The 26,400-nt window shown below is 46.7% G+C and overlaps 1 protein-coding gene across 3 annotated transcripts in view; it reads right to left on the bottom strand.

The window, feature by feature from the left end:
* The window catches only part of RALGDS (ral guanine nucleotide dissociation stimulator), a 124,419-nt gene that overhangs the window by 73,021 nt on the left and 24,998 nt on the right, over positions 1-26,400 (bottom strand). Inside the window, exon 1 of one of the 3 annotated variants that reach the window (XM_072125510.1) lies at positions 4,470-4,756. The exons of 1 other annotated variant lie outside the window; for it this stretch is intronic. In XM_072125510.1, the coding sequence (XP_071981611.1) occupies positions 4,470-4,562 (93 nt within the window). In that variant the 5' untranslated portion in view covers positions 4,563-4,756. Of the gene's footprint in view, positions 1-1,485; positions 1,650-4,469; positions 4,757-26,400 lie in introns of those variants that run through there. One more of the 3 variants, XM_072125509.1, reaches the window with a different exon arrangement.

The raw sequence follows: 26,400 nt of genomic DNA, 5'->3' as shown, positions 1-26,400 counted from the left end.
ACAGAGCACAGCAGTGTGAGGTCTGATTACACATCTCTCCAGGGACAATACATAACACTGACTGCATAGAGCACAGCAGTGTGAGGTCTGATTACACATCTCTCCAGGGACAATACATAACACTGGCTGCAGAGAGCACAGATCACAGCAGTGTGAGGTATGATTACACATCTCTCCAGGGACAATACATAACACTGGCTGCAGAGAGCACAGGGCACAGCAGTGTGAGGTCTGATTACACATCTCTCCAGGGACAATACATAACACTGGCTGCAGAGAGCACAGAGCACAGCAGTGTGAGGTCTGATTACACATCTCTCCAGGGACAATACATAACACTGGCTGCAGAGAGCACAGAGCACAGCAGTGTGAGGTCTGATTACACATCTCTCCAGGGACCATACATAACACTGGCTGCAGAGAGCACAGTGCACAGCAGTGTGAGGTCTGATTACACATCTCTCCAGGGACAATACATAACACTGACTGCATAAAGCACAGCAGTGTGAGGTCTGATTACACATCTCTCCAGGGACCATACATAACACTTGCTGCAGAGAGCACAGTGCACAGCAGTGTGAGGTCTGATTACACATCTCTCCAGGGACAATACATAACACTGGCTGCAGAGAGCACAGAGCACAGCAGTGTGAGGTCTGATTACACCTCTCTCCAGGGACCATACATAACACTGGCTGCAGAGAGCACAGAGCACAGCAGTGTGAGGTATGATTACACATCTCTCCAGGGACAATACATAACACTGGCTGCAGAGAGCACAGAGCACAGCAGTGTGAGGTATGATTACACATCTCTCCAGGGACAATACATAACACTGGCTGCAGAGAGCACAGAGCACAGCAGTGTGAGGTCTGATTACACATCTCTCCAGGGACAATACATACTGCAGAGAGCACAGAGCACAGCAGTGTGAGGTCTGATTACACATCTCTCCAGGGACAATACATACTGCAGAGAGCACAGAGCACAGCAGTGTGAGGTCTGATTACACAACTCTCCAGGGACAATACATACTGCAGAGAGCACAGAGCACAGCAGTGTGAGGTCTGATTACACATCTCTCCAGGGACAATACATACTGCAGAGAGCACAGAGCATTGAACACTGGCTGTAGAACTATTGCCCCTTCCCCATGTTATGTCTGTTAGTAAATTCTTTTTCTCATGTAATATGACTACTCTCAATGCCTTCTCCCCCCACACGTCACTAACATTACTACAGACTGTCACCGCGAGTGTAGTCACAGATTACCTGGAAATTACAGCAGAAGTTAAAACCTCAAGGGTGATGATATTAATTAGGACACAGACAGCGTTAGCCTCTGTACACACTTGTAATGGCATGGGGTGAGCAAGAATGGGGTCCCTGCGCACCCAGGCGCAGGGGGTAATGTGTGCACCCCTGACCACATCTCGTGTAATACTGCGCCAAGCCCATAGGTCATAAGAGACAACATCAGCTTACCATGCCGGGCAGCGGTACCTGCAGGCAGAAGGACTCCAAGATTTTGGCCAGGTAGTTAAGGTACAGGTTGTCCCTCCAGAGCGTCATGGGCTTCTCTCGTGGCAGGTTCATACCTGGGAGCTGCTTTTCACCTGCTCTTTAAGGCATTTCCTTCTACTACAAGATAAATCCTCTGATTGTAAGGAAAGAACATTCCTCCGCCACCTTCTCGCTCCCCAGTTATTTACTTACGGCTAGAGCCGCCTACTTAATGCCAGGTTAGCTGCTGGCACGGATACAGCACAAGTGAGTCAAAGGCCAAAAGCGGCCGACTCAAGTGATAGGAGACGAGGGATTTCCTAAAATACATTGTATGGGTAAAATGAAAGCATGGAAACGAGTCGGGACAGGGAGAGCCAAGGAAAGTTCAGAAACTTTGTAAAAAACCATTGTGATTACATTCTGTATCATTTTCAAGAATTCTGGACGATTCACTACACATATCCAATACTTCTCATAGCTGGGGATTGGTTACAGGGGCATCACTATAAGGGATACAGAGTTACATGAGCCTTAAGGAGCCTCTCCCCTATACAGAGACCCCAGTCCTATAAACAATACATTATGGATGGGAGACCAGGTACAGATGTCACCTCTGGTTGACATAACACAAGGAAACTGTTCCGATTGTTACAATGTATCAGGTAAAACGGATCCAATTCCAAGCTTATGTTTATAAACAGACGACTGACCGGACTGGATCCACTTGTAACGAACCCGCATCAGTAACAAGTATCAGGTCAGACGACGTTCCCGCATGTAGATGTAAACACAAGGGTTTCGTTCACTGACAGAGAGGCCTCCAGCATGCACATCCAATACTACACAACTATCTACATGATGTAGGAGCATTGAGGGATCTGTCCAGGTTTTATACCCAGAGCGGCAGGACGTGTCCTTATAACACCCCACACCCTGCCAATAGGGCGACCCCACCATCACATAGTCAAGGGGCTCAGGCACCAGCTGGGAAATACAATTCACATCTGTAACTGGAGAAGCCGTAACTACACAGCGGCCAACACCAAAGATAGAAAAGACCACCCAACCCAGACATACTGCTGGGGGATAGCAGAGTATGATCAGGGACCATCCCCCCTGTATGATAGAGCCAGACCCCACATTGCTGGTAGATACAGTCAGAGATTTCCCATATTAAAAATGATTCCTAAACAGTACAAACAACTATAGACAATGTATATACAGGTACACAGGACTGTATGGTGGATTTCCTAAGAATGTCAATGTTTGCAAACAGAGCAAAACTGAAAGTGCGTCTCCATGGATCTGCTCCCCGTGTGATTCACCAGATGTTTTCGGATGGCGTCTGAATGAAGCTGCAATGTTGTGATGTGTAAAAGGCAGAGAGTGAGAGGAGGAGCCGCCATATGACGCCGCTGCTCGGCTATGTGCACAATGCTCGGCCTTATGTTATGTTACCCCGGCAGCCTGTGCTAGCCAGAGCCTAGAGGACGCATGATGGGGGTGATCATCCCAGGATATCCCCACTACAGATGAGTAACTATTCATTTTAATTGCAGCCCAGGCCTGGTGTTTAGAAGTTAAAGGGGATGTTCTTCAGGTTCTTAGACTCAATACAATAATGGATCAGGTCCATTGGGGAGGAGATGATGGGGCAGACCGCGCCGGAGGAGATGATGAGGCAGACCGCGCCGGAGGAGATGATGGGGCAGACCGCGCCGGAGGAGATGATGGGGCAGACCGCGCCGGAGCACATGATGGGGCAGACCGCGCCGGAGCACATGATGGGGCAGACCGCGCCGGAGCACATGATGGGGCAGACCGCGCCGGAGCACATGATGGGGCAGACCGCGCCGGAGCACATGATGGGGCAGACCGCGCCGGAGCACATGATGGGGCAGACCGCGCCGGAGCACATGATGGGCCTCAGGATCCCCAGAACAACATTGAAGAAATAGGGTCACATTACATGCTGCTTTTCCTGAGGCGACATGTGACAAATTGTAGCATAACAAGGGGCTGCCAGTTATCATAAAGGACTTCTCTGTATTGGCTTTTAGCAGAGGTCTCCAGGGCTATAACCAGGGGCACAAACACGAGAGATTCTCCAGATTCTGACAAACCTACAAGATGCTCTACATTACCAATCACTCGTTATACATTTCTACTTTGTAAACTCAGACCCCATTTAGGCCATGTTCACATGATGCAGTGGCAAAACACATGTTGCAATGAAGATGCATTGTGTGAACACGACTTTAGGGTCAGGCTGGCAGTAAATGCAACGAATAATCCACTGCGATCTCTGGTAGCAACTCAAAAGTAATCCACAAATGAAATATGTAAATCAACACGACTTGCGCTGCGGGTATTAGTCCCCATACGGCGGCAGCTACTGCTGCGGGTAACAATGTCAGCTACCTCTGGGGGTATGAATCCCCATACGATGGCAGATACTGCTGCGGGTAGTTATCCCCATACGGCGTCAGCTACTGCTGCGGGTAGTTATCCCCATACGGCGTCAGCTACTGCTGCGGGTAGTTATCCCCATACGGCGTCAGCTACTGCTGCGGGTAGTTATCCCCATACGGTGTCAGCTACTGCTGCAGGTATTAATCCCCATACGGCGACAGATACTGCTGCGGGTAGTTATCCCCATACAGCAGCAGATAGTGCTACGGGTTTCACCTGTGGATTAAGGCCTGTTCCAAGGCAGCAAGGCAAAGCAAAAACCCCACAATATCATCTATAACCACATGAATATATGCGATAGTGTATCATTACTGAATACACAGTTAATAAATATCGGCAATATAGTATTTAAGGCACAAGCTAGAGGGCACCAACTAATAGCCCCCATCACCATATGGCCCATAGTCCTATACAGATACAATCCCCAGGCAATGAATCACAGCACTGCCCACCCATCCCTGGCAGAGGGCCACATCCCAGGGGTCACTCACTTCGGGGTCCACCAGCAGGGGCATATCCAGCATGCACATCCTGACGGGCTGCAGCAGGGCTTTGTGTAGGGTGAACGCCGGCTTCTGCTCCATCCTCAGGTCTGCGATTACCCCAGCCGCTCAGACATGGCCCCTCACTGAATAGTAACAGGTGATCCTCGGCTTCTGCTGGGATCTGGGAGGTGTGAGGCTTTACGTCAAGATTTCCTTCTACCTCCAAGGCATGAAAAGCTGTGATTCCCACACCCCACCCTGCGAGCTACGACACGCTCATCTGTATTCTGCAGGCACGGATCAGCCCCTCCGCCCGCAGCAGCTTCTGGAGGCCATACTGATGTGTCCCCCTCTGCATCCACAGCAGCTGAGTCACCTCACCGCTGGCTGCACTGCATTGCAGCTCTGCCTGTGGGCTGCAGGGGGTTAATGCATTATGAAGGATAAGATGGCAATGCCTGGATAACAAGAGATGATATTCCTTGGGGTGCGGATGGCAGGAGCACCATGTACAGACCATTACAGAACACGGAACGTTAACATAGAGAAGAACATTTCCATTGGTTTCCAGTTCTAGTTGTGTCTTCCGAATGCCAAGGCCAAGTTCACACGCTGCGTTTGTGAACCGCTATTCAAGCGTAAATGCGTCAAGACCTAAACTCTTGTGTCCAGTAACTTGCAATATGCGTTTTGTGATTTGGTGTAATGGCTTTTGTGATGAGGTGAAATCCCTCCGCGCAGCCTTTGAATTGCGCTTTAAAATGCAAGTCAAACGTTGCCCGATGATGCCACACGTAGCGTTTTTGGACCGTTTACCATGTGTTTGGCGGCTTACAACCTGTTTATCTATTAAGATAATTGGGAAAAACAGACAAAAACGCATGCTTAAAAACGGACCAAAAACGCCAGGTGTGGCACCACCCTCAGGCCGCAATCACACCTTCTGGTTGATTTATATTCAGAAATGCGAGTTAAACGGAACGGGGAGGGGCAGGGATCAATCGCATATGTGCTGCAACGTGTTCCATCAGTAACCAGCGCCAAGTGTTTTGCATTGTTTACACGTGTGATGTTACCAGTCGCCATTTTCAAGCCAAAAGAAACATGTGTAAGCTGGATTTATACTTTGCGTTAACATTGCGTGGGGCACATTTACTTACCCATCCCGTTGACGCCACCGATCCAGGATGTCCGACAAGCATTCGGGTCTGCTACGATTCACGAAGATCGTGCGTCCAATTTCCGGAATGTGTCGCTTCCCCCGCAGAGATCCGTCGGAGTTCACCTCCTTCTTCCCGATGCATGCGAGTGCTTGATCTTGCAACACAATTTGCTTTTTAAATTCTGCCATTGTCCGATTTGTGTTGCATGCAAGCCGGCACCGATGCGCCACAAAACGATCGTGTGCGCTAAAAACCCGGGGCATGCTGCATGTACCATGTGTATAAGATCTGCTGGTGGTGCACTACATGGCGGAGCCGCTGCATGTACCATGTGTATAAGATCTGCTGGTGGTGCACTACATGGCGGAGCCGCTGCATGTACCATGTGTATAAGATCTGCCGGTGGTGCACTACATGGCGGAGCCGCTGCATGTACCATGTGTATAAGATCTGCCGGTGGTGCACTACATGGCGGAGCCGCTGCATGTACCATGTGTATAAGATCTGCTGGTGGTGCACTACATGGCGGAGCCGCTGCATGTACCATGTGTATAAGATCTGCTGGTGGTGCACTACATGGCGGAGCCGCTGCATGTACCATGTGTATAGGATCTGCTGGTGGTGCACTACATGGCGGAGCGCTGCATGTACCAGGTGTATAAGATCTGCTGGTGGTGCACTACATGGCGGAGCCGCTGCATGTACCATGTGTATAAGATCTGCTGGTGGTGCACTACATGGCGGAGCCGCTGCATGTACCATGTGTATAAGATCTGCTGGTGGTGCACTACATGGCAAAGCCGCTGCATGTACCATGTGTATAAGATCTGCTGGTGGTGCACTACATGGCGGAGCGCTGCATGTACCATGTGTATAAGATCTGCTGGTGGTGCACTACATGGCGGAGCCGCTGCATGTACCATGTGTATAAGATCTGCTGGTGGTGCACTACATGGCAAAGCCGCTGCATGTACCATGTGTATAAGATCTGCTGGTGGTGCACTACATGGCGGAGCCGCTGCATGTACCATGTGTATAGGATCTGCTGGTGGTGCACTACATGGCGGAGCGCTGCATGTACCAGGTGTATAAGATCTGCTGGTGGTGCACTACATGGCGGAGCCGCTGCATGTACCATGTGTATAAGATCTGCTGGTGGTGCACTACATGGCGGAGCCGCTGCATGTACCATGTGTATAAGATCTGCTGGTGGTGCACTACATGGCAAAGCCGCTGCATGTACCATGTGTATAAGATCTGCTGGTGGTGCACTACATGGCGGAGCCGCTGCATGTACCATGTGTATAAGATCTGCTGGTGGTGCACTACATGGCGGAGCAACTGCATGTACCATGTGTATAAGATCTGCTGGTGGTGCACTACATGGCGGAGCCGTTGCATGTACCATGTGTTTAAGATCTGTTGGTGGTGCACTACATGGCGGAGCAACTGCATGTACCATGTGTATAAGATCTGCTGGCGGTGCACTACATGGCGGAGCCGCTGCATGTACCATGTGTATAAGATCTGCTGGTGGTGCACTACATGGCGGAGCCGCTGCATGTACCATGTGTATAGGATCTGCTGGTGGTGCACTACATGGCGGAGCCGCTGCATGTACCATGTGTATAAGATCTGCTGGTGGTGCACTACATGGCGGAGCCGCTGCATGTACCATGTGTATAAGATCTGCTGGTGGTGCACTACATGGCGGAGCCGCTGCATGTACCATGTGTATAAGATCTGCTGGTGGTGCACTACATGGCGGAGCCGCTGCATGTACCATGTGCATAAGATCTGCTGGCGGTGCACTACATGGCGGAGCCGCTGCATGTACCATGTGTATAGGATCTGCCGGTGGTGCACTACATGGCGGAGCGCTGCATGTACCATGTGTATAAGATCTGCTGGCGGTGCACTACATGGCGGAGCGCTGCATGTACCATGTGTATAGGATCTGCTGGTGGTGCACTACATGGCGGAGCCGCTGCATGTACCATGTGTATAGGATCTGCTGGTGGTGCACTACATGGCGGAGCCGCTGCATGTACCATGTGTATAGGATCTGCCGGTGGTGCACTACATGGCGGAGCGCTGCATGTACCATGTGTATAAGATCTGCTGGCGGTGCACTACATGGCGGAGCCGCTGCATGTACCATGTGTATAAGATCTGCTGGCGGTGCACTACATGGCGGAGCGCTGCATGTACCATGTGTATAAGATCTGCTGGTGGTGCACTACATGGCAAAGCCGCTGCATGTACCATGTGTATAAGATCTGCTGGTGGTGCACTACATGGCGGAGCCGCTGCATGTACCATGTGTATAAGATCTGCTGGTGGTGCACTACATGGCGGAGCGCTGCATGTACCATGTGTATAAGATCTGCTGGCGGTGCACTACATGGCGGAGCCGCTGCATGTACCATGTGTATAAGATCTGCTGGTGGTGCACTACATGGCGGAGCCGCTGCATGTACCATGTGTATAAGATCTGCTGGCGGTGCACTACATGGCGGAGCGCTGCATGTACCATGTGTATAAGATCTGCTGGCGGTGCACTACATGGCGGAGCCGCTGCATGTACCATGTGTTTAAGATCTGCTGGTGGTGCACGGGTATAAGACCAGGTGTACTGGAGGTGCTGGGACTTGTAGTTCTCCATCACAGGGACATTCACTGTACTGCGCACATCTCATTGACCATCTTCATAGAAACAATAGATTGTACAAAAACAATGGAGCAAACATGGACAGTGGTGTAACCATAGCAACCATCACATGACAGAGATTATTCTCCAGGTAAGAGAGAGAATAACCTCATGACTTATCAGAAACAGATAACGCTCCGCAGATGGAATATAGTCCCAGACTGCACCCGGATTGTCTCTCCTACCAATGCCTCCATATGTCCTCAGTGTCGCCTCCTATCGCTGAATACACATTATACTAGTTACACTCTGCCTATAGAACATCCTTATAGGGAGAAATCCGACTACATCCTACAGACTGCAGCCAGTGTTATGTACTGTCCCTGGAGAGATGTGTAATCAGACCTCACACTTCTGTGCTCTGTGCTCTCTGCAGACAGTGTTATGTATTGTACCTGGAGAGATGTGTAATCATACCTCACACTGCTGTGCTCTGTGCTCTCTGCAGCCAGTGTTATGTACTGTCCCTGGAGAGATGTGTAATCAGACCTCACACTGCTGTGCTCTGTGCACTCTGCATCCAGTGTTATGTATTGTCCCTGGAGAGATGTGTAATCAGACCTCACACTGCTGTGCTCTGTGCTCTCTGCAGCCAGTGTTATGTATCGCCTCTGGAGAGATGTGTAATCAGACCTCACACTGCTGTGCTCTGTGCACTCTGCATCCAGTGTTATGTATTGTCCCTGGAGAGATGTGTAATCAGACCTCACACTGCTGTGCTCTGTGCTCTCTGCAGCCAGTGTTATGTATTGTCCCTGGAGAGATGTGTAATCATACCTCACACTGCTGTGCTCTGTGCTCTCTGTATCCAGTGTTATGTATTATCCCTGGAGAGATGTGTAATCAGACCTCACACTGCTGTGCTCTGTGCTCTCTGCAGCCAGTGTTATGTACTGTCCCTGGAGAGATGTGTAATCAGACCTCACACTGCTGTGCTCTGTGCTCTCTGCAGCCAGTGTTATGTATTGTCCCTGGAGAGATGTGTAATCAGACCTCACACTGCTGTGCTCTGTGCTCTCTGCAGCCAGTGTTATGTACTGTGCCTGGAGAGATGTGTAATCAGACCTCACACTGCTGTGCTCTGTGCTCTCTGCAGCCAGTGCTATGTACTGTCCCTGGAGAGATGTGTAATTATACCTCACACTGCTGTGCTCTGTGCTCTCTGCAGCCAGTGTTATGTACTGTCCCTGGAGAGATGTGTAATCAGACCTCACACTGCTATGCTCTGTGCTCTCTGCAGTAGGTGTTATGTATTATCCCTGGAGAGATGTGTAATCAGACCTCACACTGCTGTGCTCTGTGCTCTCTGCAGCCAGTGTTATGTAGTGTCCCTGGAGAGATGTGTAATCATACCTCACACTGCTGTGCCTGTGCTCTCTGCAGCCAGTGTTATGTATTGTCCCTGGAGAGATGTGTAATCAGCCCTCACACTGCTGTGCTCTGTGCTCTCTGAGGTCTGATTACACATCTCTCCAATGACAATACATAACACTGGCTGCAGAGAGCACAGCAGTGTGAGGTCTGATTACACATCTCTCCAGGAACATTACATAACATTAGCTCCAGACAGAACAGAGCACAGCAGTGTGAGGTCTGATTACACATCTCTCCAGGGACAATACATAACACTGGGTGCAGAGAGCACAGAGCACAGTAGTGTGAGGTCTGATTACACATCTCAACAGGGAAAATACATAACACTGGCGGCAGAGAGCACAGAGCACAACAGTGTGAGGTATGATTACACATCTCTCCAGGGACAATACATAACACTGGCTGCACAGAGCACAGAGCACAGCAGTGTGAGGTCTTATTACACATCTCTCCAGGGACAATACATTACACTGGCTGCAGAGAGCACAGAGAACAGCAGTGTGAAGGAGGATTACACATCTCTCCAGGGACAATACATAACACTGGCTGCACAGAGCACAGAGGACAGCAGTGTGAGGTGTGATTACACATCTCTCCAGGGATAATACATAACACTGGCTGCAGAGAGCACAGAGCACAGCAGTGTGAGGTCTGATTACACATCTCTCCAGGGACAATACATAACACTGGCTGCAGAGAGCACAGAGCACAGCAGTGTGAGGTGTGATTACACATCTCTCCAGGGATAATACATGACACTGGCTGCAGAGAGCACAGAGCACAGCAGTGTGAGGTCTGATTACACATCTCTCCAGGGACAATACATAACACTGGCTGCAGAGAGCACAGAGCACAGCAGTGTGAGGTCTGATTACACATCTCTCCAGGAACTGTACATAACACTGGCTGCAGAGAGCACAGAGCACAGCAGTGTGTGATTACACATCTCTCCAGGTACAATACATTACACTGGCTGCAGAGAGCCCAGAGCACAGCAGTGTGTGATTACACATCTCTCCAGGTACAATACATTACACTGGCTGCAGAGAGCCCAGAGCACAGCAGTGTGTGATTACACATCTCTCCAGGTACAATACATTACACTGGCTTCAGTATTTATGGTTTCCTTTAATTTGGTTTAAATACTAAACATTTTGCTGAAAGAGATGATAACTGGTTGGAAATCGGTGAAGCATTACTCGCTATGGGTGATGTGCACCAAAAATGTGATATCAGGTTGAAATGTGGGTATGAAGTACAGGAGGAGGGTATAACAGGCTGATCTCTTGCTACTCATGCTCTGCCGGTGTATAACTCCTGGCGGATACATTGTATGGACACCCGGCTCCAGTAGTAGCTGCCGCTCCTGTTACTCCGGCTCCAGCACATGCAATGAGGCCTCAAAGAATGAACATTTTCAGGATTCCTCCGTGTCCACGTGTCCTCATGAGTCATGAGCCAAAATCCACAGGGTGTGAGGCGCACATGGAAACACTCAGCCTGACAACCAAATAAACATCTCCCAGCCCTGGAGCTGAGGAAAATACCTACACATCAGTCACCAGGACTACCAGCAGCACAGAGGACACAGCACTGGCCACAGGGTGCTACATACTGATACATTGTACCAGAGATGTCCTGTCCTATCCCTATACAGCAGCACAGAGGACACAGCACTGACCACAGGGTGCTACATACTGATACATTGTACCAGAGATGTCCTGTCCTATCCCTATACAGCAGCACAGAGGACACAGCACTGACCACAGGGTGCTACATACTGGTACATTGTACCAGAGATGTCCTATTCTATCCCTATAAAGCAGCACAGAGGACACAGCACTGACCACAGGGTGCTACATACTGATACATTGTACCAGAGATGTCCTATCCCTATACAGCAGCACAGAGGACACAGCACTAACCACAGGGTGCTACATACTGATACATTGTACCAGAGATGTCCTGTCCTATCCCTATACAGCAGCACAGAGGACACAGCACTGACCACAGGGTGCTACATACTGATACATTGTACCAGAGATGTCCTATTCTATCCCTATAAAGCAGCACAGAGGACACAGCACTGACCACAGGGTGCTACATACTGATACATTGTACCAGAGATGTCCTATCCCTATACAGCAGCACAGAGGACACAGCACTAACCACAGGGTGCTACATACTGATACATTGTACCAGAGATGTCCTGTCCTATCCCTATACAGCAGCACAGAGGACACAGCACTGACCACAGGGTGTTACATACTGATACATTGTACCAGAGATGTCCTATCCCTATACAGCAGCACAGAGGACACAGCACTAACCACAGGGTGTTACATACTGATACATTGTACCAGAGATGTCCTATCCCTATACAGCAGCACAGAGGACACAGCACTGACCACAGGGTGCTACATACTGATACATTGTACCAGAGATGTCCTATCCCTATACAGCAGCACAGAGGACACAGCACTGGCCACAGGGTGTTACATACTGATACATTGTACCAGAGATGTCCTGTCCTATCCCTATACAGCAGCACAGAGGACACAGCACTGACCACAGGGTGCTACATACTGATACATTGTACCAGAGATGTCCTGTCCTATCCCTATACAGCAGCACGGAGGACACAGCACTGACCACAGGGTGCTACATACTGATACATTGTACCAGAGATGTCCTGTCCTATCCCTATACAGCAGCACAGAGGACACAGCACTGACCACAGGGTGCTACATACTGATACATTGTACCAGAGATGTCCTATTCTATCCCTATACAGCAGCACAGAGGACACAGCACTGACCACAGGGTGCTACATACTGATACATTGTACCAGAGATGTCCTGTCCTATCCCTATACAGCAGCACAGAGGACACAGCACTGACCACAGGGTGCTACATACTGATACATTGTACCAGAGATGTCCTATCCCTATACAGCAGCACAGAGGACACAGCACTGACCACAGGGTGCTACATACTGACATTGTACCAGAGATGTCCTGTCCTATCCCTATACAGCAGCACAGAGGACACAGCACTGACCACAGGGTGCTACATACTGACATTGTACCAGAGATGTCCTATTCTATCCCTATACAGCAGCACAGAGGACACAGCACTGGCCACAGGGTGTTACATACTGATACATTGTACCAGAGATGTCCTATCCCTATACAGCAGCACAGAGGACACAGCACTAACCACAGGGTGCTACATACTGATACATTGTACCAGAGATGTCCTATCCCTATACAGCAGCACAGAGGACACAGCACTGACCACAGGGTGCTACATACTGATACATTGTACCAGAGATGTCCTATCCCTATACAGCAGCACAGAGGACACAGCACTGACCACAGGGTGCTACATACTGATACATTGTACCAGAGATGTCCTGTCCTATCCCTATACAGCAGCACAGAGGACACAGCACTGACCACAGGGTGCTACATACTGATACATTGTACCAGAGATGTCCTATTCTATCCCTATACAGCAGCACAGAGAGCACAGAGGACACAGCACTGACCACAGGGTGCTACATACTGATACATTGTACCAGAGATGTCCTGTCCTATCCCTATACAGCAGCACAGAGGACACAGCACTAACCACAGGGTGTTACATACTGATACATTGTACCAGAGATGTCCTATCCCTATACAGCAGCACAGAGGACACAGCACTGGCCACAGGGTGCTACATACTGATACATTGTACCAGAGATGTCCTGTCCTATCCCTATACAGCAGCACAGAGGACACAGCACTAACCACAGGGTGCTACATACTGATACATTGTACCAGAGATGTCCTATCCCTATACAGCAGCACAGAGAGCACAGCACTGACCACAGGGTGCTACATACTGATACATTGTACCAGAGATGTCCTGTCCTATCCCTATACAGCAGCACAGAGGACACAGCACTGACCACAGGGTGCTACATACTGATACATTGTACCAGAGATGTCCTGTCCTATCCCTATACAGCAGCACAGAGGACACAGCACTGACCACAGGGTGCTACATACTGATACATTGTACCAGAGATGTCCTATTCTATCCCTATACAGCAGCACAGAGAGCACAGAGGACACAGCACTGGCCACAGGGTGTTACATACTGATACATTGTACCAGAGATGTCCTGTCCTATCCCTATACAGCAGCACAGAGGACACAGCACTGGCCACAGGGTGCTACATACTGATACATTGTACCAGAGATGTCCTATTCTATCCCTATACAGCAGCACAGAGGACACAGCACTGGCCACAGGGTGCTACATACTGATACATTGTACCAGAGATGTCCTATTCTATCCCTATACAGCAGCACAGAGGACACAGCACTGACCACAGGGTGCTACATACTGATACATTGTACCAGAGATGTCCTGTCCTATCCCTATACAGCAGCACAGAGGACACAGCACTGGCCACAGGGTGCTACATACTGATACATTGTACCAGAGATGTCCTGTCCTATCCCTATACAGCAGCACAGAGGACACAGCACTGACCACAGGGTGCTACATACTGGTACATTGTACCAGAGATGTCCTGTCCTATCCCTATACAGCAGCACAGAGGACACAGCACTGGCCACAGGGTGCTACATACTGATACATTGTACCAGAGATGTCCTATTCTATCCCTATACAGCAGCACAGAGGACACAGCACTGACCACAGGGTGCTACATACTGATACATTGTACCAGAGATGTCCTGTCCTATCCCTATACAGCAGCACAGAGGACACAGCACTGGCCACAGGGTGCTACATACTGATACATTGTACCAGAGATGTCCTGTCCTATCCCTATACAGCAGCACAGAGGACACAGCACTGACCACAGGGTGCTACATACTGATACATTGTACCAGAGATGTCCTATCCCTATACAGCAGCACAGAGGACACAGCACTGGCCACAGGGTGTTACATACTGATACATTGTACCAGAGATGTCCTGTCCTATCCCTATACAGCAGCACAGAGGACACAGCACTGGCCACAGGGTGCTACATACTGATACATTGTACCAGAGATGTCCTATTCTATCCCTATACAGCAGCACAGAGGACACAGCACTGACCACAGGGTGCTACATACTGATACATTGTACCAGAGATGTCCTATTCTATCCCTATACAGCAGCACAGAGGACACAGCACTGACCACAGGGTGCTACATACTGATACATTGTACCAGAGATGTCCTGTCCTATCCCTATACAGCAGCACAGAGGACACAGCACTGGCCACAGGGTGCTACATACTGATACATTGTACCAGAGATGTCCTGTCCTATCCCTATACAGCAGCACAGAGGACACAGCACTGACCACAGGGTGCTACATACTGATACATTGTACCAGAGATGTCCTATCCCTATACAGCAGCACAGAGGACACAGCACTGGCCACAGGGTGTTACATACTGATACATTGTACCAGAGATGTCCTGTCCTATCCCTATACAGCAGCACAGAGGACACAGCACTGACCACAGGGTGCTACATACTGATACATTGTACCAGAGATGTCCTATTCTATCCCTATACAGCAGCACAGAGGACACAGCACTGACCACAGGGTGCTACATACTGACATTGTACCAGAGATGTCCTATTCTATCCCTATACAGCAGCACAGAGGACACAGCACTGACCACAGGGTGCTACATACTGATACATTGTACCAGAGATGTCCTATCCCTATACAGCAGCACAGAGGACACAGCACTAACAACAGGGTGTTAAATACTGATACATTGTACCAGAGATGTCCTATCCCTATACAGCAGCACAGAGGACACAGCACTGACCACAGGGTGCTACATACTGATACATTGTACCAGAGATGTCCTATCCCTATACAGCAGCACAGAGAGCACAGAGAACACAGCACTGACCACAGGGTGCTACATACTGATACATTGTACCAGAGATGTCCTGTCCTATCCCTATACAGCAGCACAGAGGACACAGCACTGACCACAGGGTGCTACATACTGATACATTGTACCAGAGATGTCCTGTCCTATCCCTATACAGCAGCACAGAGGACACAGCACTGGCCACAGGGTGCTACATACTGATACATTGTACCAGAGATGTCCTGTCCTATCCCTATACAGCAGCACAGAGGACACAGCACTAACCACAGGGTGTTACATACTGATACATTGTACCAGAGATGTCCTGTCCTATCCCTATACAGCAGCACAGAGGACACAGCACTGACCACAGGGTGCTACATACTGATACATTGTACCAGAGATGTCCTATTCTATCCCTATACAGCAGCACAGAGGACACAGCACTGACCACAGGGTGCTACATACTGATACATTGTACCAGAGATGTCCTATTCTATCCCTATACAGCAGCACAGAGAGCACAGAGGACACAGCACTGACCACAGGGTGCTACATACTGATACATTGTACCAGAGATGTCCTGTCCTATCCCTATACAGCAGCACAGAGGACACAGCACTGACCACAGGGTGCTACATACTGATACATTGTACCAGAGATGTCCTGTCCTATCCCTATACAGCAGCACAGAGGACACAGCACTAACCACAGGGTGTTACATACTGATACATTGTACCAGAGATGTCCTGTCCTATCCCTATACAGCAGCACAGAGGACACAGCACTGACCACAGGGTGCTACATACTGATACATTGTACCAGAGATGTCCTATTCTATCCCTATACAGCAGCACAGAGGACACAGCACTGACCACAGGGTGCTACATACTGATACATTGTACCAGAGATGTCCTATTCTATCCCTATACAGCAGCACAGAGAGCACAGAGGACACAGCACTGACCACAGGGTGCTACATACTGATACATTGTACCAGAGATGTCCTGTCCTATCCCTATACAGCAGCACAGAGGACACAGCACTGGCCACAGGGTGCTACATACTGATACATTGTACCAGAGATGTCCTGTCCTATTCCTATACAGCAGCACAGAGGACACAGCACTGACCACAGGGTGCTACATACTGATACATTGTACCAGAGATGTCCTATCCCTATACAGCAGCACAGAGGACACAGCACTGACCACAGGGTGCTACATACTGATACATTGTACCAGAGATGTCCTATCCCTATACAGCAGCACAGAGGACACAGCACTGACCACAGGGTGCTACATACTGATACATTGTACCAGAGATGTCCTGTCCTATCCCTATACAGCAGCACAGAGGACACAGCACTGACCACAGGGTGCTACATACTGATACATTGTACCAGAGATGTCCTATCCCTATACAGCAGCACAGAGGACACAGCACTGGCCACAGGGTGCTACATACTGATACATTGTACCAGAGATGTCCTGTCCTATCCCTATACAGCAGCACAGAGGACACAGCACTAACCACAGGGTGTTACATACTGATACATTGTACCAGAGATGTCCTGTCCTATCCCTATACAGCAGCACAGAGGACACAGCACTGACCACAGGGTGCTACATACTGATACATTGTACCAGAGATGTCCTATTCTATCCCTATACAGCAGCACAGAGGACACAGCACTGACCACAGGGTGCTACATACTGATACATTGTACCAGAGATGTCCTATTCTATCCCTATACAGCAGCACAGAGAGCACAGAGGACACAGCACTGACCACAGGGTGCTACATACTGATACATTGTACCAGAGATGTCCTGTCCTATCCCTATACAGCAGCACAGAGGACACAGCACTGACCACAGGGTGCTACATACTGATACATTGTACCAGAGATGTCCTGTCCTATCCCTATACAGCAGCACAGAGGACACAGCACTAACCACAGGGTGTTACATACTGATACATTGTACCAGAGATGTCCTGTCCTATCCCTATACAGCAGCACAGAGGACACAGCACTGACCACAGGGTGCTACATACTGATACATTGTACCAGAGATGTCCTATTCTATCCCTATACAGCAGCACAGAGGACACAGCACTGACCACAGGGTGCTACATACTGATACATTGTACCAGAGATGTCCTATTCTATCCCTATACAGCAGCACAGAGAGCACAGAGGACACAGCACTGACCACAGGGTGCTACATACTGATACATTGTACCAGAGATGTCCTGTCCTATCCCTATACAGCAGCACAGAGGACACAGCACTGGCCACAGGGTGCTACATACTGATACATTGTACCAGAGATGTCCTGTCCTATTCCTATACAGCAGCACAGAGGACACAGCACTGACCACAGGGTGCTACATACTGATACATTGTACCAGAGATGTCCTATCCCTATACAGCAGCACAGAGGACACAGCACTGACCACAGGGTGCTACATACTGATACATTGTACCAGAGATGTCCTATCCCTATACAGCAGCACAGAGGACACAGCACTGACCACAGGGTGTTACATACTGATACATTGTACCAGAGATGTCCTATCCCTATACAGCAGCACAGAGGACACAGCACTGGCCACAGGGTGTTACATACTGATACATTGTACCAGAGATGTCCTGTCCTATCCCTATACAGCAGCACAGAGGACACAGCACTGACCACAGGGTGCTACATACTGATACATTGTACCAGAGATGTCCTGTCCCTATACAGCAGCACAGAGGACACAGCACTGACCACAGGGTGCTACATACTGATACATTGTACCAGAGATGTCCTATCCCTATACAGCAGCACAGAGGACACAGCACTAACCACAGGGTGCTACATACTGATACATTGTACCAGAGATGTCCTATCCCTATACAGCAGCACAGAGGACACAGCACTGACCACAGGGTGCTACATACTGATACATTGTACCAGAGATGTCCTGTCCTATCCCTATACAGCAGCACAGAGGACACAGCACTGACCACAGGGTGCTACATACTGATACATTGTACCAGAGATGTCCTGTCCTATCCCTATACAGCAGCACAGAGGACACAGCACTAACCACAGGGTGCTACATACTGATACATTGTACCAGAGATGTCCTATCCCTATACAGCAGCACAGAGAGCACAGCACTGACCACAGGGTGCTACATACTGATACATTGTACCAGAGATGTCCTGTCCTATCCCTATACAGCAGCACAGAGGACACAGCACTGACCACAGGGTGCTACATACTGATACATTGTACCAGAGATGTCCTGTCCTATCCCTATACAGCAGCACAGAGGACACAGCACTGACCACAGGGTGCTACATACTGATACATTGTACCAGAGATGTCCTATCCCTATACAGCAGCACAGAGGACACAGCACTGACCACAGGGTGTTACATACTGATACATTGTACCAGAGATGTCCTATCCCTATACAGCAGCACAGAGGACACAGCACTGGCCACAGGGTGTTACATACTGATACATTGTACCAGAGATGTCCTGTCCTATCCCTATACAGCAGCACAGAGGACACAGCACTGACCACAGGGTGCTACATACTGATACATTGTACCAGAGATGTCCTATCCCTATACAGCAGCACAGAGGACACAGCACTGACCACAGGGTGTTACATACTGATACATTGTACCAGAGATGTCCTATCCCTATACAGCAGCACAGAGGACACAGCACTGGCCACAGGGTGTTACATACTGATACATTGTACCAGAGATGTCCTGTCCTATCCCTATACAGCAGCACAGAGGACACAGCACTGACCACAGGGTGCTACATACTGATACATTGTACCAGAGATGTCCTATCCCTATACAGCAGCACAGAGGACACAGCACTGACCACAGGGTGTTACATACTGGTACATTGTACCAGAGATGTCCTATCCTATCCCTATACAGCAGCACAGAGGACACAGCACTGGCCACAGGGTGCTACATACTGATACATTGTACCAGAGATGTCCTATCCCTATACAGCAGCACAGAGGACACAGCACTGACCACAGGGTGCTACATACTGATACATTGTACCAGAGATGTCCTGTCCTATCCCTATACAGCAGCACAGAGGACACAGCACTGACCACAGGGTGTTACATACTGGTACATTGTACCAGAGATGTCGTGTCCTATCCCTATACAGCAGCACAGAGGACACAGCACTGGCCACAGGGTGCTACATACTGATACATTGTACCAGAGATGTCCTATCCCTATACAGCAGCACAGAGGACACAGCACTGACCACAGGGTGTTACATACTGGTACATTGTACTATCCATGCACAGGGGCCACTACCCCTCAACATTAGCTTCATAACTGTCCATTAGGTTGGAAATAAATATCTGAAATTTTCTTGGCTAATTATCACTAGCAGATTATAAGAGACAAAACAGGTGTATGGCGAGACACTGGATAACATGTACTACACTGGGGGCCCTAAATATCCACCTCTCTCTTGTCTTTATACATCCAGGGTGATAAACACAGACTAGTTATCAGTATACGTCTCTATTATTCCATATTTAGTACATTATGTATGTCCCGTTCCTGAGTACGTCACTTGCTTTCGTACTGACATCAAGGGACTCCCAGCGCTGGTGACATCTGCGACAGATTCTCCACATACCATATAAGCTGCATAGTGTCACTACAACCAGCTGATGGGAGAGGCAACCACAAGACACATAGACAACATTGTGGAGCAGGGAGAGATATTTCAGGTGCCGCAATCACACGTTACCTTTCCGATACCACGCTGACACATCATAAAATGGCGATACCGACCCATTATATATAGTTACTGATCCATAACACCCACTCTTCACATTGTATTCATACTGCACTTTTATTGATCTACATAATGACTAAAGGAATAATCAGAATACGTCATATCCTATCCTTTCCCCAAATGTATAACTACTATAATACTGCCCCCTATGTACAGGGATACAACTACTATAATACTATCCCCTATGTACAGGAATATAACTACTATAATACTGCCCCCTATGTACAGGAATATAACTACTATAATACTGCTCCCTATGTACAAGAATATAACTACTATAGTACTGCCTCCTATGTACAAGAATATAACTACTATAATACTGCCCCCTATGTACAGGAATATAACTACTATAATACTGCCCCTATGTACAGGAATATAACTACTATAATACTGCCCCCTATGTACAGGAATATAACTACTATAATACTGCCCCCTATGTACAAGAATATAACTACTATAATACTGCCTCCTATGTACAAGAATATAACTACTATAATACTGCCTCCTATGTACAAGAATATAACTACTATAATACTGCCCCCTATGTACAGGAATATAACTACTATAATACTGCCCCCTATGTACAGGAATATAACTACTATAATACTGCCCCCTATGTACAAGAATATAACTACTATAATACTGCCCCTATGTACAGGAATATAACTACTATAATACTGCCCCCTATGTACAGGAATATAACTACTATAATACTGCCCCCTATGTACAAGAATATAACTACTATAGTACTGCCTCCTATGTACAAGAATATAACTACTATAATACTGCTCCCTATGTACAGGAATATAACTACTATAATACTGCCCCCTATGTACAAGAATATAACTACTATAGTACTGCCTCCTATGTACAAGAATATAACTACTATAATACTGCTCCCTATGTACAAGAATATAACTACTATACTACTGCCCCCTATGTACAGGAATATAACTACTATAATACTGCCCCCTATGTACAAGAATATAACTACTATAATACTGCCCCTATGTACAGGAATATAACTACTATAATACTGCCCCCTATGTACAGGAATATAACTACTATAATACTGCCCCCTATGTACAAGAATATAACTACTATAATACTGCCCCTTATGTACAAGATTATAACTACTATAATACTGCCCCCTATGTACAAGAATATAGCTACTATAATACTGCCCCCTATGTACAAGAATATAACTACTATAATACTGCCCCCTATGTACAGGAATATAACTACTATAATACTGCCCCCTATGTACAGGAATATAACTACTATAATACTGCCCCCTATGTACAAGAATATAACTACTATAATACTGCCCCCTATGTACAAGAATATAACTACTATAATACTGCCCCCTATGTACAAGAATATAACTACTATAATACTGCCCCTTATGTACAAGATTATAACTACTATAATACTGCCCCCTATGTACAAGAATATAGCTACTATAATACTGCCGCCTATGTACAGGAATATAACTACTATAATACTGCCGCCTATGTACAGGAATATAACTACTATAATACTGCCCCCTATGTACAAGAATATAGCTACTATAATACTGCCGCCTATGTACAGGAATATAACTACTATAATACTGCCCCCTATGTACAGGAATATAACTACTATAATACTGCCGCCTATGTACAGGAATATAACTACTATAATACTGCCCCCTATGTACAGGAATATAACTACTATAATACTGCCACCTATGTACAGGGATACAACTACTATAATACTATCCCCTATGTACAGGAATATAACTGCTATAATACTGCCCCTTATGTACAAGAATATAGCTACTATAATACTGCCCCCTATGTACAAGAATATAGCTACTATAATACTGCCCCCTATGTACAGGAATATAACTACTATAATACTGCCCCCTATGTACAGGGATACAACTACTATAATACTATCCCCTATGTACAGGAATATAACTACTATAATACTGCCCCCTATGTACAGGAATATAACTACTATAACACTGCCCCCTATGTACAGGAATATAACTACTATAATACTGCCGCCTATGTACAAGAATATAACTACTATAATACTGCCCCCTATGTACAGGAATATAACTACTATAATACTGCCCCCTATGTACAAGAATATAACTACTATAATACTGCCCCCTATGTACAGGGATACAACTACTATAATACTATCCCCTATGTACAGGAATATAACTACTATAATACTGCCCCCTATGTACAGGAATATAACTACTATAATACTGCCCCCTATGTACAGGAATATAACTACTATAATACTGCCCTCTATGTACAAGAATATAACTACTATAATACTGCCCCCTATGTACAGGGATACAACTACTATAATACTATCCCCTATGTACAGGAATATAACTACTATAATACTGCCCCCTATGTACAAGAATATAACTACTATAATACTGCCCCCTATGTACAAGAATATAACTACTATAATACTGCCGCCTATGTACAGGAATATAACTACTATAATACTGCCCCCTATGTACAGGAATATAACTACTATAATACTGCCGCCTATGTACAGGAATATAACTACTATAATACTGCCCCCTATGTACAAGAATATAACTACTATAATACTGCCGCCTATGTACAGGAATATAACTACTATAATACTGCCCCCTATGTACAGGAATATAACTACTATAATACTGCCCCTATGTACAGGAATATAACTACTATAATACTGCCCCCTATGTACAAGAATATAACTACTATAATACTGCCCCCTATGTACAAGAATATAACTACTATAATACTGCCGCCTATGTACAGGAATATAACTACTATAATACTGCCCCCTATGTACAGGAATATAACTACTATAATACTGCCGCCTATGTACAGGAATATAACTACTATAATACTGCCCCCTATGTACAGGAATATAACTACTATAATACTGCCACCTATGTACAGTGATATAACTGCTATAATACTGCCCCTTATGTACAAGAATATAGCTACTATAATACTGCCCCCTATGTACAAGAATATAGCTACTATAATACTGCCCCCTATGTACAGGAATATAACTACTATAATACTGCCCCCTATGTACAGGGATACAACTACTATAATACTATCCCCTATGTACAGGAATATAACTACTATAATACTGTCCCCTATGTACAGGAATATAACTACTATAATACTGCCCCCTATGTACAAGAATATAACTACTATAATACTGCCCCCTATGTACAGGGATACAACTACTATAATACTATCCCCTATGTACAGGAATATAACTACTATAATACTGCCCCCTATGTACAGGAATATAACTACTATAATACTGCCCCCTATGTACAGGAATATAACTACTATAATACTGCCCTCTATGTACAAGAATATAACTACTATAATACTGCCCCCTATGTACAGGGATACAACTACTATAATACTATCCCCTATGTACAGGAATATAACTACTATAATACTGCCCCCTATGTACAGGAATATAACTACTATAATACTGCCGCCTATGTACAGGAATATAACTACTATAATACTGCCCCCTATGTACAAGAATATATCTACTATAATACTGCCGCCTATGTACAGGAATATAACTACTATAATACTGCCCCCTATGTACAGGAATATAACTACTATAATACTGCCGCCTATGTACAGGAATATAACTACTATAATACTGCCCCCTATGTACAAGAATATAACTACTATAATACTACCCCTATGTACAGGAATATAACTACTATAATACTGCCCCCTATGTACAGGAATATAACTACTATAATACTGCCCCCCTATGTACAAGAATATAACTACTATAATACTGCCCCCTATGTACAAGAATATAACTACTATAATACTGCCGCCTATGTACAGGAATATAACTACTATAATACTGCCCCCTATGTACAGGAATATAACTACTATAATACTGCCCCTATGTACAAGAATATAACTACTATAATACTGCCCTCTATGTACAAGAATATAACTACTATAATACTGCCCCCTATGTACAAGAATATAACTACTATAATACTGCCCCCTATGTACAGGAATATAACTACTATAATACTGCCGCCTATGTACAGTGATATAACTGCTATAATACTGCTCTCATGAATAATAACATGGTTATTACACCTCCTATATCCAGGTATCTTAGTTACGGGTTTGATGTCATTGCTTTGCTATTATTTCCTCTAGAAGTTCTTTCCGGCAGGAGAAGTTTCTGGAATGTGTTATGTTGATAATACATAGAATTTGTCATATTTTTGGTCTTGTTATCAGTTTATGATTTGAAGGAAAAGAATACAGGAAGGAGAGAGAACTGATAAGTGTGAGCCGCTCTTGACCTCGACACCTCACAGGAAACCTTTCTATCCGTTCCACGACACACGGGAAGGAGATGGCGGCAGACAGACACAGAGAACGCGCCCAAAGTGGGAAGAGGTCAGGGCTCCTACCAAAACACAAGAGTGCTGACATCAGCCAAACGGGGCGACCTTGGACGCGCTCCCCCGAGGATGTGATACAACAGCGGAGCAGGAAGACACACGGCTGCCATTGTGATACTTTTACCTGCAGGGGGGGGGGGGGGATATCTTTGGAGAAGAAGGGCTTCATGAATTGCCGCCTGATTGAGAAGATTGTGAACCGATTCCAAGGAGTCTGTGATGAGAAATAATAGAGCAAGAGCAGCTCCATCATCTGTGTAGTGGCCGGACCAGGTACTGCAGCTGGCTTAGGTACACAGTTCTGCATACAGTACCAGACAGCATGGGATTAGATACACAGCTCAGCAGAGAGTACCAGACAGAATGAGATTAGATACACAGCTCAGCAGAGAGTACCAGACAGAATGAGATTAGATACACAGCTCAGCAGACTGTATCACACAGGATGGGATTAGATACACAGCTCAGCAGGCAGTATCACACAGGACAGGATTAGATACACAGCTCAGCAGACAGTATCACACATGATGGGATTAGATACACAGCTCAGCAGAGAGTACCAGACAGAATGAGATTAGATACACAGCTCAGCAGACTGTATCACACAGGAGTAGATGAGATACACAGCTCGGCAGACAGTATCACACAGGATAGGATTAGATACACAGCTCAGCAGACGGTATCACACAGGGTAGGATTAGATACACAGCTCAGCAGGCAGTATCACACAGGATAGGATTAGATACACAGCAGACAGTATCACACAGGATAGGATTAGATACACAGCAGACAGTATCACACAGGATAGGATTAGATACACAGCTCAGCAGTCAGTATCACACAGGGTAGGATAAGATACACAGCGCAGCAGACGGTATCACACAGGATAGGATTAGATACACAGCTCAGCAGGCAGTATCACACAGGATAGGATTAGATACACAGCAGACAGTATCACACAGGATAGGATTAGATACACAGCAGACAGTATCACACAGGATAGGATTAGATACACAGCTCAGCAGACAGTATCACACAGGATAGGATTAGATACACAGCTCAGCAGACAGTATCACACAGGATAGGATTAGATACACAGCTCAGCAGACAGTATCACACAGGATAGGATTAGATACACAGCTCAGCAGTCAGTATCACACAGGATAGGATTAGATACACAGCTCAGCAGGCAGTATCACACAGGATAGGATTAGATACACAGCTCAGCAGACAGTATCACACAGGATAGGATTAGATACACAGCTCAGCAGACAGTATCACACAGGATAGGATTAGATACACAGCTCAGCAGACAGTATCACACAGGATAGGATTAGATACACAACTCAGCAGTCAGTATCACACAGGATAGGATTAGATACACAACTCAGCAGTCAGTATCACACAGGATAGGATTAGATACACAACTCAGCAGACAGTATCACACAGGATAGGATTAGAT

The sequence above is a fragment of the Engystomops pustulosus genome, chromosome 9 (assembly GCF_040894005.1).
Source record: "Engystomops pustulosus chromosome 9, aEngPut4.maternal, whole genome shotgun sequence".
Classification (NCBI taxonomy): domain Eukaryota; kingdom Metazoa; phylum Chordata; class Amphibia; order Anura; family Leptodactylidae; genus Engystomops; species Engystomops pustulosus.
Note: the sequence above shows the minus strand (reverse complement) of the source record. Positions and strands in the feature narration are given on the sequence as shown.